The 14,140-nt window shown below is 57.5% G+C and overlaps 1 protein-coding gene across 2 annotated transcripts; it reads left to right on the top strand.

Annotated features, from left to right (window-relative positions):
- The first annotated feature begins 4,635 nt into the window (after nt 1-4,635).
- CNN2 (calponin 2) lies at nt 4,636-14,140 on the top strand. 2 transcript variants are annotated; one of them, XM_027085956.1, is made up of 7 exons: nt 4,636-4,662; nt 10,289-10,410; nt 10,930-10,996; nt 11,100-11,237; nt 12,165-12,281; nt 12,434-12,580; nt 13,138-14,140. In XM_027085956.1, exons 1-7 carry the CDS (start codon nt 4,651-4,653, stop codon nt 13,411-13,413), a joined length of 879 nt encoding a protein of 292 aa, XP_026941757.1. In that variant the 5' UTR covers nt 4,636-4,650; the 3' UTR covers nt 13,414-14,140. The 2 variants fall into 2 exon arrangements, with proteins under 2 accessions (XP_026941757.1, XP_026941756.1); XM_027085955.1 differs by lacking the exon at nt 4,636-4,662 and adding an exon at nt 6,417-6,550.

Here is a 14,140-nt window from a genome sequence, read left to right as displayed (position 1 = left end):
GCCGCGCCGGCAAGAACGGCCTCCCTGCGCCCGCGGGGAACGCTGGGATGCGGTCGGGCGGCCCGCGGCGGCCCCGCCCTGTGGCCTGGCTCCCGGGCAGGGAGCGGCGAGGGGCGGGGCTGCGTCTGGTCCGGGTGTTTTGCCTATCGCCCCCACAAGCCTCCGCGGCTGCAAGAAGGCGGGCGGTAAAGTTAGTAAATCTCTGAGGAATTTAGAGGTGTTAAAGTAAACTGAAAGGAAATACGACTGCTGGAGATGTTTTTTACTTGGCGCTCTGGAAAACTATGCCGAAGATAAAATTACGTTAGGATGTTCTAGCTGAAAAGTGATTTAATTTTCGGCCTTTAAATAGTCTCGCGAAAAAATTTGGTTTGAGTTTTTTAGGAACCTCCCTTCCCCACCCAGGCAGAGCGCGTACTGGGTTTTCTTAAAGGTTGCAGTTTTATCCCTGTCTTCCGCCGAACGGTAAAAAGCAATATAACTTCTCTCTTTCTCCGCTCTTGGGGTCGGTTGGGGCGTTTACCTGAGCGCCTGGCCGCAAGCAAAACAGGTTAAAGAAGGTCGTTTTCTTTGTTCTTCCACCTCCCAGCTGCGATTCCCCGACCTTTCCGGCACGTGGAAAACAATTTTTCCACGGAGCGGGGGTAGGATTGTTCAGGCGGTAATGCGAGCGAAGGGGGGTGGCAGATGAAGCTTCGCTCGCTGGCCAGCTGCTCACCTCTTGCTGTGCGGCCCGGTTCCTAACCGGCCGCGGACTGCTACCGGTCCGCGGCCCAGGGGTTGGGGACCCCTGCCCTAGTGACTTTAGCTCTTCCTTCTGAGAACCGGGCCGCTCAGGTGGGTCACCTCCCCATCTCTCTCCTGCTCCCTGGCCGCCAGGCCCCTGTCCCGGCCATTCGGGGATGACGGAGTGGACAGGCCTCCTCCAGCTAAAGTGGGGTCACGAAAGGTCCGTACCTGGCCCTGCCTTCCTCTTGGCTGCCACCGGGTGCCCGCCCGCGGTGTCCCAGGCCTGGGGTCCCTCGTCTGGACCACATACACGCTCACTCATCTTTGAAACGTCTCGGCGCCTCCCAGCAGCCATGGTAGTAATAGGACCTAACATTCGTTGAGTACCTACGGTATGCCAGGTGCTTCCACCTCCTGCTCCAAAGCAAGGCGGGGTGGGCTGCGGCAGGAAGTGTGGAAGGGCAGGAGGAGCCGGAGGCGAGGGGCCTGGGAGAGGATGCCTGACCCTGGGGAAGGACACGTTCGTGTCCCAGGGCCTGCACTGGGTGTTAGGGACACAGCGGCGGCCAATGCAGTACCGGTTCCTGCCCTAGCAGAGCTCAGGGACCAACAGGAGACAGGCAGACCGCCGAGTGGATATCTGGTCTGGTTCCCGATGGTGACAATCCCACTGAAGGGCACAGTCAGGGCCTCTGAGAAAGCCCAGAGCATTGGGGTGGGGGTGTTGGTTCCTGGGGGGGGGGGTCCTATTCTGAATTGCACTGGGTGGTCAGGGAGGGAGGAGACTTTTCAGCTATGACCTGGAGCCTGAGAGAACCTTCCAGACCTACCTGCCGGCTTTCATAATCCTGGGAGCCCCACTCCCTGGAGGTGGACGGGTCTACCACAACCAGGAGGCTAAAATCATTCTCTTCCTGTTTCACAGGGAGTGCTCTGCACAGGGCCTGGCATACGGTAGGCATTCAATCGATGCAAATTATTTTTTTTAAATGAATTTATTCATTTTATTTATTTATTTTTGGCTACGTTGGGTCTTTGTTGCTGTGCGCAGGCTTTCTCTAGTTGTGGAGAGCGGGGGCTACTCTCCCTTGCGTGGGCTTCTCATTGCCGTGGCTTCTCTTGTTGCGGAGCATAGGCTCTAGGCGTGCAGGCTTCAGTAGTTGTAGCACGCAGGTTCACTAGTTGTGGCACACGGGCTTAGTTGCTCCGCAGCATGTGGGATCTTCCCAGACCAGAGCTCAAACCCATATCTCCTACATTGGCGGGCAGATTCTTAACCACTGCGCCACCAGGGAAACCCGTAAACTTTACTTTTATTGGTGTAATTTGTGTGGAAATGGGCCCGTGTGGCAAGCAGCTGCTGTGTTGGGCAGCGCCGTCTAGTGCTCACTCCCACATAGGGAAACATGCGGCCCTGGAGAGCAAGTGAAAGTCATGGTCACAGAAAAGGAGTATAGCGGGAGGTGGGGGCGGAGAGAGTTCCAAATCTAAGCCAAAGACACAAGGAAGGACCAGACCCCAGGCCCGCCCTTCTGGGCACAGTCGGGAATTTAGAAGATGGGCTGGATTTCGGAGGATGCTGTGGTCATCATGTGGTACCTGTTTGGGATGTGTGGGTGGCATTGGGACCTGGAGCCTGGGCTGGGGCTCACTGAGAAGGTGCTGGAAGGTGGACAGTGAACAGGCCAGGTGGAAAGAGTGTCAGGCAGAGGGCGCAGCCAGGACAAAGGCCCTGAGGCAGGCCTGGCGCTGATCATTAGCGGCAGAGCGAGGAGAAGCCCCCGTGTCTGGAGCAGAGTGAGCAAGGGAGAGCGTGGGGCCTGGAGGACACCTTTGTTGAGGGGGCAGTGGGCAGCCATGGAGGACTGGGAGCAAGGGAGGTTCCTGACCTAACAGGCTTGAGATTTTATTGTTACTTTTTTTTTAAATTTTGGCTGCGCCGGCTCTTAGTCGTGGCATGCAGGATCTTTAGTTGAGGCACGCGAACTCTTAGTTGCGGCATGCATGCGGGCTCCAGTTCCCCGACCAGGGATGGAACCCGGGCCCCCTGCATTGCACGAAATCTTACCCACTGGACCACCAGGGAAGTCCCTGTTGTTACTGTTATTTTGTTTTCGCTGCATCGTTGGGGCCATAGGACCCTCCGGGGTCTCACTTAGAGCCCTGACACTGCAGGGAAGGGGCCCAAGCCCCTCACCACACCTGCAGCCCCTGTGCGCAGCCACCCAGACTGCCAGGCCCCACCCCCATAGCCCAGCACCGGAGGCTGAGGCTCTGGGGTTTCCTGCAACTCCAGGTCCTCCAGCCCCTGGCCCACGTCCCTCTGGCATCGCGGAGGAGATCCTGCCCCAGAATACCTGCATCCGCCCCCAGTGAGCCTGCATCATTCCACACCTCCCCTACCCCCACCGCAGTCTCCCCGGGATCAGTCTAGGACAAAGAGGTGAGTGCGGGGGGGGGGGGGGGGCGGGGAGAGGGTGGCTTGTCAAGGGCGGAGGACAGCTGCAGAGGCCCCAGACCTCCCTGCCACGTTCTGAGGCTAAGCCAAAATTCCTAAGATTTTGATATGTGTTGAGTCAACATGCCCTTACCTCAGCTGACTGGGGATTGGAACCCAGGCCCAGATGGGGGCCGCTGAGGTCATAGGATCATACAGAACCACATAATTCTGTAAGTTTTAGGTCCTGGGGGAGTTTCTCAAATTATAATATGACAAGCTTTTGGGACCCCAGGGTTTCAAAATCTGGGATGTCTGATCTGAATTTCTTGAGTTCCAGGAGGCTGAGAATCTAGACCATGGGTCAATAAGCTTTTTTCTTTCTTTTTTTCTTTTTTAAGCTTTTTTCTGTAAAAGGCCAAAAAGTTAATATTTTCAGCTTTGCAGCCCAGGGACTACTCAGCCACAAGCAGTCTGTACACAAACAGCTGGGCGCCAATAAATCTCTGTCCAAACATGGACATTTGGATATTATATGATTTCCATGTGTCATGGAATAGTATTCTTCTTTTGATTCTTTAAAAACCTCTTAAAAATGTAAACACCATTCCTAGCGCGCGGGCTATACCGGAAAAAAAAAAAAAATAGCATCTGAATTTGACCCACAGTCCAGAACAGCGTTGGGCAGTAGAAAAATAAGACAAACCATACACAGAATTTTAAATGTTGGCTCATGTTAAAGAACTAAAAGAGAATAGTTTTTGGTCATATATTTCATTTCACTTGATATCTGGGAAATATGATCATTGCAACAGGTAATCGATATGAAAAATGATGTATGAGGTATTTCACACCTGTTTCTGTCCCGTGTCTGAAATCTGGCCTGTTTCCCGACACTGACGTTTCCTCGGAGACACTCATATGTAGCCCGACTGCGTAAAACTGACGCTGAAAAGGAAAACGCGTGCACACCCAAATGGTTTCACGTATACTCAGACATTTTCCAAAAACTGGATCCGGTGTTGGTTTGCACTTTTAGATTGGAATCAGTTAAAATCAAGGAAAGTGAAGGTTTCCCTTCCTTGGCCTTGCCAGCCACACCTCCAGGACTCAGGAGCCGCGCAGCCGGCGGGACAGGGCCCAGGAGGGCATTCTCGGTGCCATCTCGGTCCCATTGGTCACCACTGGTCTAAATGCCAAGATTTGCGTCACCCAGCACTTATGTGGTACCTACAATGTCCCAGGCATTTTTCTGGGCACCTGGTGAATGTCAATGCCTGGGAGGTAAGCCCATTTCTCAGGCGAGAGACTGAGGCCTGACGGCATTGGGGGGCTTGTCCAGTTCACCAGAGGGAAGGCAGGCAGGTGGTTCTAAAGTTTGGAATCATCCAGGCTCAGTCTTCTGTGGTTTAGCTCCTGTCCAGCCCTGCAGAGGCCCCACAGCCGCCCGGCGCCCCAGACATGGCCGGCCCCTGCACTGGAGTATGCCTGCCTCGGTGAGTATCAGCGGGTGTCACGTGCAACTTCCCTGTCCAGAGGCCCCCAGCTCTGGATGGTGTCCCTAGAGAGTCACTGGTGGCCCCCCTGGACAAGCACCAGGGGTCGGGGCATGACAGGAGGACCATGGGCGTGTTGCCGGCAGCCACTGACCACCCCAGGCTGGAGTAGGTACTCAGGGGACTGGCTCGAGCCTCCTTCCCCACAGTACCCTGTGTCCTGCCCACCCCCGTGCCCCAGCAGGACCTGCAAGGGGTCCACTCAAACCGCCCTCTGCCCCCACAACTCCCCACCTAGACACTGATGAACCACCCGTTCCCACACTCCACCTCACTCTCTCATTGTTGACCACTGGTTCCCATTTCACACATGAAGAAACACACCCAGCAGGGAAGGGACTCACCCAAGACCACCTGGCTAGGACTTGGACCCTGAAGAAAGCCTTCAGATAGATGGAATGGGAGACGTACAGTCAGGGAAAGTCAGTAGCTATCCGGGGAGTGGGGTGCCAGGGAGGAGTGCTCCCAGGGAAGGACAGGGTGAGTCATCTCTAAGCCCTCACAGAGCCCAACCAGCCACTTGTCAAATGTGTCAAACTCCTACTTATGCTTCAAAACCCCACACCCCACATCCCCTCTTACATGCCTCTTTCCTTCACCCCTCCAGTGGAGCACCCACTCCCTCCCCTATTTCCTCCACCGCAGGTCCCTCCTTCTGTCCTGTACCTGCTTGCATGGAGCAGGGGTGCCTATGCCTGGGTTTGTCTTCCCAGGGACGGACAGGGCCAGAGCCAAGGTCTCCTGGGAGCCAGTATCGCCTAACAAGGGGCTGGCCCAGAGGCCCCATCAGGGAGCTTTCAATGAATGAATGAATAGGTGTGTGAATGAAGGAGTGAGTTACTGAAGAAATGAATTTATTTATTCTATTATTAATTTATTGATTTATCTGTACAAGCAGGCAGCTCCTGTTGAGTGCCAAGTGTGTGCCTGGCCTGGTTCCCTTGGCAGCCTCAGCCCTACCCCCAAGGCATCTCCTGACTTCAACTCTCTGTTGTTTCACCCCCTTCCCTATTCCCCACCATCCCTCAGCCCAGAATTGAAGGCCCCTTCACATCCCCTACTTCCCCGACCTATCAGATTGATCTCTACACGCTTTCAACCACCGACGGTCCCTCCAGGTCTTTGCATGTTCTGCCAGGAACACTAATCCCTTTTGGACTGGCGAACTCCGACTCATCCACCGAAGCCCCAGCACCAATGGCCCCTCCTCTGAAGAGCCTGCCCTAGTTCCCTTGCTAACCACCCAGCTAGGAGAGTTCCCAGAAGGGGACCTAGACTGGGAGGCGCCTCTAAGTGGCAGAGAGGGGGTTCCTCATTAGTGTCCCAAGGGAATTAGGGTCCCACCCAACCATTCCCCCCTGCCATCATCGTGCAAAAGAGTAAACTGAGACCCAGAAAGGGTGAGAGAGCCGCCTTGGGGCTCCCAGCAGGGAGAGGGCAGGGGTGCCGGGTCTCGGCGGTGCGGGGCCCCGGTCCCTCCCTGCCTCAGTCTCCCGTGGGTTCAGAGAGGGCGGGGCCCTCCGGGCTTCTGGTGACGGGGTGCTGCGCCGGGGCGGGGGTCGGGCGGTTGAGGGGCTCAGGAAGCCCGCAGCCGCAGGAATCCGGCGCCGAGCGGCCTTATAAGGACATGTGCGCCGGGCGCCAATCAGCGGCGGGGGCGGGGCGCCGGGTCCGCGTCCCCCGCCGGCTCGCCTGCCAGCCCGGCCGTCCGTCCGTCCCGTCCCGTCCCTTCCCGTCCCTTCCCGCGGCGCCGCGCCCGCCAGCCATGAGCTCCACGCAGTTCAACAAGGGGCCCTCGTACGGGCTCTCGGCCGAGGTCAAGAACCGGGTGAGTGAGGGGCGCACCCCCGCCCCGCCAGCCCAGCCCGTCGCACCCTCCGCTGCTGCAGGGCGGGCGACCCGCCGGATCCCCAGCGTCGGGGGCGGCCCTCCTTCCTAACCTCTGGGGGGTGCCCCCGAAGCTCCCCCAACTCGGCGGAAGCAGTGAGGTCTGTGCTCTGGCAGCCCCCAACATCTGGGAGCGGTTGGGTCTAACCCCTTCCCCAGCCCTGCGCCTCCAGCCCTCCCCCGCCTGAAGCCCCCCGTCCACCGCTCTCAACCCCCCAGCCCTGGGCCCCTCCAGAGCTTCAAGGCCTGAGAAGGCCCGAGGGAACCCCAGCGGCCCCCTTCTCATCCCCCTCCCCCACTTCTGCTTTTGGGGCCACTTAAGCTTAGGGGAGGGGAGGGGAAGGGGGCGGGCCGAGTGTTTGTGAGAAGCCCGTTGCCCCCCCCAGGAATTCCCCGACCTCTTACACCTGGAGGCGGGGCACCCAGGGGGAAGGTGGAGTTGAGGGGGCCTGCCTTCCACCTCGCACCCCCTGCTGTTCCTTTCCACATTCTCTTTGTCCCCGTCTGACAAACTTTAAAGGGATAGCTAAGGCGTCCGCAGGACCCGTGGGATCCCCTGAATGTGACCCTAAGATGTGGGTTTTGTAACTTGCAAATGCGGGCTGGGACCTGGGGACACACTTTTAAAGAAAGCACTTGTGGTTCTGGCTCAGAGAGAGGGGCAGGCACGTCTGCAAGGCCACACAGCAGGGTCAGCGCACCTAGGGAGAGAGGAGCAGAGGATGATCCCAGCCCTGAGGGAGGTCCTAAGCCTGACCCGCAAGGGTCATCCAGCCGGAAGGGGGAAGGGGAGTGTGTCATCCCTGTCCACCCGACACGCACACACCGACACCTGGGAGTGTGGTCCCACTGCGGCAGCCGCCCCGCCGGGAGCCTGCCTGGGCACGCCGGGGACACAGCCCTGCCAGCTCCCAGGCCCCTGCCCGGTCGGCACTCCAGGGCCTGCAGACACGAGGGAGAATTTCCGCATCACCTCTGTGAGCCCCAAGGAGCCTCCTTCCAGCCCGTTTGGGAAGTCGAGGGACTGAGCATGGTCCCTGGGCAAGCTCCCCATGATTCCCCCTTAAACACACAATTCCCCACTCCAGCAATAATGCCATGGTGAGGAGGGGGGTGTTTACGGGCCCCACCCAGCGCCAGGATGGTCTAAGACCCCTGGTTTGCACACGGGGTTCAGAGACATTGCTCAAACTGCCCAGAAGCACACAGCTGGCCAGAGGCAGAGTCAGTCAGGACTCGAACCCAGACCTGCCGCAGCCACTGCCCCATGGCCACCGGTCCTCCTGGCAGTCCAGGCATCTCCCCTGAGGCAGCAGGAAGTGGGTGAGTACAGCACCCCAGCGGGGTGGGGGCCGCTTCCTGCAATGGAGTCTGTGGAGCCAGATTGACAGCTGCCTTGTCGGGGATGAGGTCAGAAGGCTCCCTGTGTTTGCAGGTCTGGAGAATGGGTGGGCCACCCCCGAATTGGAAACCAGGTTCCTGTGGCTTCTCAGCCACGCCCCATCCACTTTACCAGCTGCTTGAGAGGAGGAGGGAGACCCGGGGCCCTCTCTGCCCAGCCCCCCAGGCCTCAGTCCCCCACCCCCCCATGGTCCGGAGGCAGGCTGAGGTCCAGTGTATCCCTCTGAGATCCCTGGCCGGCTGGGGGGCCTAGACCACTGGGAACAGCTGGTCCCGATTTAGCAGGGAGGCAGCGGCTGCATTCCTGGCAGTTTGCGGTGGGGAGGAATGTGCTGAAGGCTGGCTGGGCAGCCACTGCGGGCGGGGCTGGGCCCTGCGAGCCGTTGGGGACGGGGCCCAGCTGGGCAGGCGGGCCAGGCGTCCAGACCAGCCTGCCTGCTTCAAGCTCGGCTCTCATAATGACACCCTCTGCTTCCTCCAGCCCTGCTGCTCCCCGGCCTGCGGGAACTAGAGGAGACCCGCGGGAACTAGAGACCCGCGGGAGCCAGAGACCGGGCAGATGGGGTTAGCAGGCCAACCTCCCGCCTTTGTGTCCCCTGTGCTCTGGGCAGCTCAGCCCTGGTCCTGCATCTGGGGCTTTATATGCAGGAAGCAGGAAGCGGCGCCCAAGTTTGGAAAGCCTTATGAAAACAATTCAAACATAAATGGGGAAACGGAGGCACAGGGTGAAAACTTTCCATGGTCACGGGGAGCTGGGGGCAGAGCTGGGAGGAGGACTTGGGGCTGCAAAGGCAGCTCTGGGTCCCTGTGCCCTCCAGCTGTGTAGAGGAGAGGAAAAGAGACGGGCAGGGATGGCGTGAGTAAAGGTGGGCAGGGGTCTGGGGTCGAAGCCCACCCAGCTGGGCAGCCAGGTCCTCAGCTTCTTCCCACCCCTCCAGGGAGCCGCCCTGGGGCTGCCCGCACACCACACCGTCCTGGGTCTCCCTGGGTGCTGTGAGATGCTGTCGTGGGGAGCAGGGAGTGTTGTGTCTGTGGACAGCAGTGAGCGCTGATGCAGGACCATGAGCATCTTTATCCAGAGACAGCCTGAGCTGGATGGCGCGGCTCGTAGTGAGGATGGAACGTAAGCTAGGAGATAGATCATATGGCAGAAGGTGGAGAAAAGCTAGAAAGAAAATAAAGGAGGGCTGGGGGTGGAGGGGATGAGGAGGGCTGTCATAGCCAGGTAGTCAGGGAGGTCCTCTCCAAGCTACAGCTGGAGTGAAGGGAGGGACCCAGCTGTGCAGACATCTGAGTCCAAAGTGACAGCATGTGCAAAGGCCCTGAGGCAGTAACTGGCCCTGTGGCCAGTTCAAGGGGCAGAGAAAGGTTTGGTGGTTCCTTAGTAAGTTAAGCTTAGGATTATCTTGTGACCCATCAATTCTACTCCCTGGTATATACCCCAAAGAATTGAAAACAAGTGTTCAAATAAAACTGGTAAATGGATGTCTATAGCAGCTTGATTCACAAGAGCCAAAAGGTGGAAACAGCCCAAATACCCATCAGCAGGTTAATGGTTAAACACGTGTCCCTCCACACACGGTAACATCACTCAGCCATGAAAATGGGTGAAGCCTGACACTCGCTACAGCGTGGATGGACCCTGAGACCATGATGCTCGGTGAGAGAAGCCAGACACAGAAGGACACACAGGGTGTGATTCCATTGATGGGAAACGTCCAGAACAGGCAGATCCACAGACACAGAGAGTGGATTCCTGGTTGTCAGGGACTGAGGGCAGGGAGGAGTGGGAGGTGGCAGCTTATAGGGACGGGCTTCCTTTTGAGATGACGGAATATTCTGGAACCAGACAGAGGGGATGGTTGCACAACCTGGTGAATGTACTAAATGCCACTGATTTATGAGCTTTAAAATGAGCTTTAAAATGGTACCTCGTGTGTTTCTCAACACAATTTAAAAACAACAGGGAAAGGCCAGTGTCTCTAGTGCTGGGAGACCAGGGAGGTGGCGGACGTGGGGGCAGATCCCTCCAGGGCCGTGTTGGCTGCCCTGTGGGGTTTGACACCAGTGAAAGTAGATTAGCCCCGACGATTGTCAGTGAGAGATTTGGGGTGGTTTATCTGTGCTGATGGGAAAGGGTCTGCTTGGGTGGCGTGGGGACCTCTAGGCCCCTCGGTCTTTTCTTCCCCTGGAGCCCTGGGCCCTGCCGCATTAGGAGCTTCACTGGGCTCCCGCTGGGTATGTGCTCACGCCAACACTGTGCCCTCTGCCCCTCCAGCTCCTATCCAAATATGACCCTCAGAAGGAGGCAGAGCTCCGAAGCTGGATCGAGGGACTCACTGGCCTCTCCATCGGCCCCGACTTCCAGAAGGGTCTGAAGGATGGGATCATCTTATGCACGTGAGTGCGTGTATCCGCATATGCTCATCACCCTGACTGTTCTGCACAATGAGGTCACGCTCCACGTGCTGAAAAGCACGCCTGCTTGCTTTTCCTGATGGGTCTCTGGTCTTTCTTGCTCTTCTTCCTTTTTCTTGTGTTACTGCTTTGTCTAGGATCTCTAATGTGGAGCATCCTCTTGGGAGAGCCTATAACATTTCTGGAAGACCTTCTTTGCTGCACCCTATTCAGCCGTGGTTCACATTCCATGGTTTGCACCTTAAAAATGTTAATGGAAATTCCCAGATTCACTCCCCAAACTCGGTGGTTCTGGACTATACTCCCAGTGCTGGTTATTGTCACTCTTTGGCATCTTTGCATCTTTGGTGGGTGAAGACTGGATTGCAAGAGGGGAAACTGAGGCCCAGGGAGAGGCAGTGAGGTTGGCCAGGAAGGCATGAATTAGTCTCTTGGGTCTCTGAAGTCCTGCTACACTAATGGAGGTTCCCTTTTCCCCACCATCCCATATGCCCCCCCCAGACTCATGAATAAGCTGCAGCCAGGCTCAGTCCCTAAGATCAACCGCTCCATGCAAAACTGGCACCAGGTGAGGGACAGGGGGGTGGAATGAGGATGGGGCTGGGGGACCCCATCTGACGGGGGGGGGTAAGACCGAGGCCCCTCACTATCCTTTTCCTGCTTCCTCCCAGCTAGAAAACCTCTCCAACTTCATCAAGGCCATGGTCAGCTACGGCATGAACCCTGTGGACCTGTTCGAGGCCAACGACCTGTTTGAGAGTGGGAATCTAACACAGGTGCAGGTGTCTCTTCTTGCCCTGGCCGGGAAGGTGAGGCCCAGAGAGGGGCAGCAATCTGCTCAAAGTAACACAGCGAGCCAGGCGGGGATTTTCAGACGCTGTTCATTCATTCCTTCACAAAGATTTCTGAGCACCCACGAGGCGCCGGGCACTTTGGATCCAAGGGTGACCAAGGCAGACACAGTCAACCCCTTTATGGGCAGACAACGAACAAATCTCCACTTTTTTATTTACAAAAAATTTTATGTTAGAGCATTTTTAGGTTCACAACAAAACAGAGTGGAAGGTACAGAGACTTCCCGTCTACCCCCTGCCCCCACTCATGCACAGCCCCCCCTACTTTACATAATCAGTGAACCTCCGTGGGCATCTCCTTAACACCCAGAGTTCCCATTAGGGTTTGCTCTTCAAATCATTGTTTTACAAATTATAAATCGTGAGAAGTGCCTTGAAGGAGAAGAAAGCGTTAGGCCGATGTCTAGGGTCTAAAACAGAGACCAAGACGGGCTGGAACAATGTTTCAGGAGGAGGAGGTTTTCATGTTAGGGAATTGTGTTCTGAACGGTGCTTTCAGAAGCCCCCTGTGATTGCCACGTGGGTAGTGAGGTGGGGAGACCAGGGAGGAGTGGGGGACAGGCGTCCAGGGGAGAGACAATGGCCGTGGCCTGGCCGAGTGGCTGGGGCTCGGTAGAAGGAGGTGATGGAAGGTGAGAGAGATAGGAGGTGATGACGCCCCCTAAAATTCTTGGCCTGTGCAGCTGTAAGGCTGGGGCTGCCATTGCCTAGGGAGGGAAGGCTGGGGGCCACAGGGCTGCTGAGCCCGAGGTGTTGGGCTGCTGGTGTGGGGGGCAGGTTGCAGCCAGATACCTGGGCCTCCCCTGGGCTCACACACCCCGGGCCTGGCTGGGGGGACCCGGCTGCCCCTCCCTGATACTCCCACCCCCTCTTTCTCCCCAGGCCAAGACAAAGGGGATGCAGAGTGGCGTGGACATCGGCGTCAAATACTCGGAAAAGCAGGAGCGGAACTTTGATGATGCCACCATGAAGGCGGGCCAGTGTGTCATCGGGCTCCAGGTGGGTGCGCGGCTGCTCCAGCCCCAGGGTGCGTGGGTGGTGGGCTTGTGATGCGACCCAGGCCCTGTCCAGCCTGGTAGCCCCTCAAGTTCGGGGCAGGGTCTGGAGGCCTGGTGGGGGCAGCCTGACCTCTCCCACCTGCATCCCTGCAGATGGGCACCAACAAATGTGCCAGCCAGTCAGGCATGACGGCTTATGGCACCAGAAGGCATCTGTACGACCCCAAGAACCATATCCTGCCCCCCATGGACCACTCGACTATCAGCCTCCAGATGGGCACAAACAAGTGTGCCAGCCAGGTGGGCCTCCCCAGTCCCCCCGGGCCCCCACCCACCTTACCAAACCCTGAGGGCTCATCCCTGTTGCTGAGAGCATCTCCCGCCGAAACCCACTCTGGGTTTCCCTCCTACCCCTCTGGCCGTGCCTGCTCTGACTCTGCCTCAGCCTGCTGTGTGTCCCAGGGGAAGTTACCAGTTCTGTGCCTCAGTTTCCCTCAAAGTTTTGCCCAGAGGCCCATCCAGCTCTGATATTTTTAGACCCTGCAGTTGTCACTTTTCCTGCTATGTTGGTGTATCAGTGTGATGCCTTTGGAGCATTCAGGTCCTGGCAGGCCTGAGCCCCAGCCTGGGGAGCTTCCTGGCTGGCAGGGAGAGAGAGCTGGACCCAAACACCAGATCAACTCAGCACAGAGTCAGAAAAGAGAGGGTTCTGAGCAGGGCTTGGAAGGATCTGTAGGAGTTTGCACTGTGAGTGCAAAGACAGGGAGGTGGGAAAAGGTGTGAGAATTTAGGGGAAGTTCTCTGGGGCCTCTGTTTCCCCTTTTCTTCCCTCCCTGACGCCGCTTCTCTCTCTCCAGGTGGGCATGACGGCCCCAGGGACCCGGCGGCACATCTACGACACCAAGCTGGGGACGGACAAATGTGACAACTCTTCCATGTCCCTGCAGATGGGTTACACGCAGGGCGCCAATCAGAGCGGCCAGGTATTTGGCCTGGGCCGGCAGATATACGACCCCAAGTACTGCCCGCAAGGCCCAGCGGCCGATGGGGCTCCAGCGGCTGCCGGAGATGTCCCAGACCCGGGGGAGGCCCCAGGGTACCCCCCCTACTACCAGGAGGAGGCAGGCTACTGAGGCGCCCATGCGGGCTGTCTCCCATCATTGCCCCATCCGGGTTTTCGGGTTTTTCTGTGTTTTTGTCTTGTTTTTCTTACATGTCTGAGTGCTGCCAGCTGAAGGTCTGGGGAGAAGAGGTGAAGGCCATATCCAGATGCATGTGGGGTGGGGGTCCCCGCCAGGGCACCTCCAGGCATGTTTCCTAACAGGCTTTGGGCCAAGTTGCAGGGGAGAAAGACGAAACCCGGGCAGGGAGGGGGACCAACCCCAAGTGGTTTCCGGTTGCTTCTTCCCTTCTTCTCTTTTCTCTGCCGATCAGTTTGTGGTTTCTGTACCCACAGAAGTTTCAGGCCGTTTTAGTGAAATGAAAATACTTTTTTTTTTCAGGGGAATGGTAGGGGGATGGTGGAGGGGGCTACTGGGAGAAGGTCAGGCCACAGTCCCAAAATATTGTAGGCCTCGTGAGGTACTGGATTTCCCTAGAACCCTCAGACCACCGGCCCTGTCCCTTGCCAGGGGCCCAGTTGGGATACTGAGGCCCAGGCAGGATAGTGCAGTTCTGAGTGGTTGAGGCAAAGCCAGAAACCCCCATACTTGTCCCCACACCCCACCAAATACTGCACAGGGACCCCCACCCAGAGGCCCTCCCGGGGACCAGCCCCTGCCCAGGAGCCCTGGGACCAAGAAATAATGTGAAATACCGACTGTGGACCAAAGGAAATAAAACCTCTTTTTCGGAAATGAA

The sequence above is a fragment of the Aethalodelphis obliquidens genome, unplaced genomic scaffold, assembly GCF_003676395.1.
Source record: "Aethalodelphis obliquidens isolate GAN/ISIS:26980383/991018 unplaced genomic scaffold, ASM367639v1 scaffold53, whole genome shotgun sequence".
Classification (NCBI taxonomy): domain Eukaryota; kingdom Metazoa; phylum Chordata; class Mammalia; order Artiodactyla; family Delphinidae; genus Aethalodelphis; species Aethalodelphis obliquidens.
The sequence above is the reverse complement of the archived record's forward strand: the minus strand, read 5'-3'. Positions and strand labels throughout refer to the sequence as shown.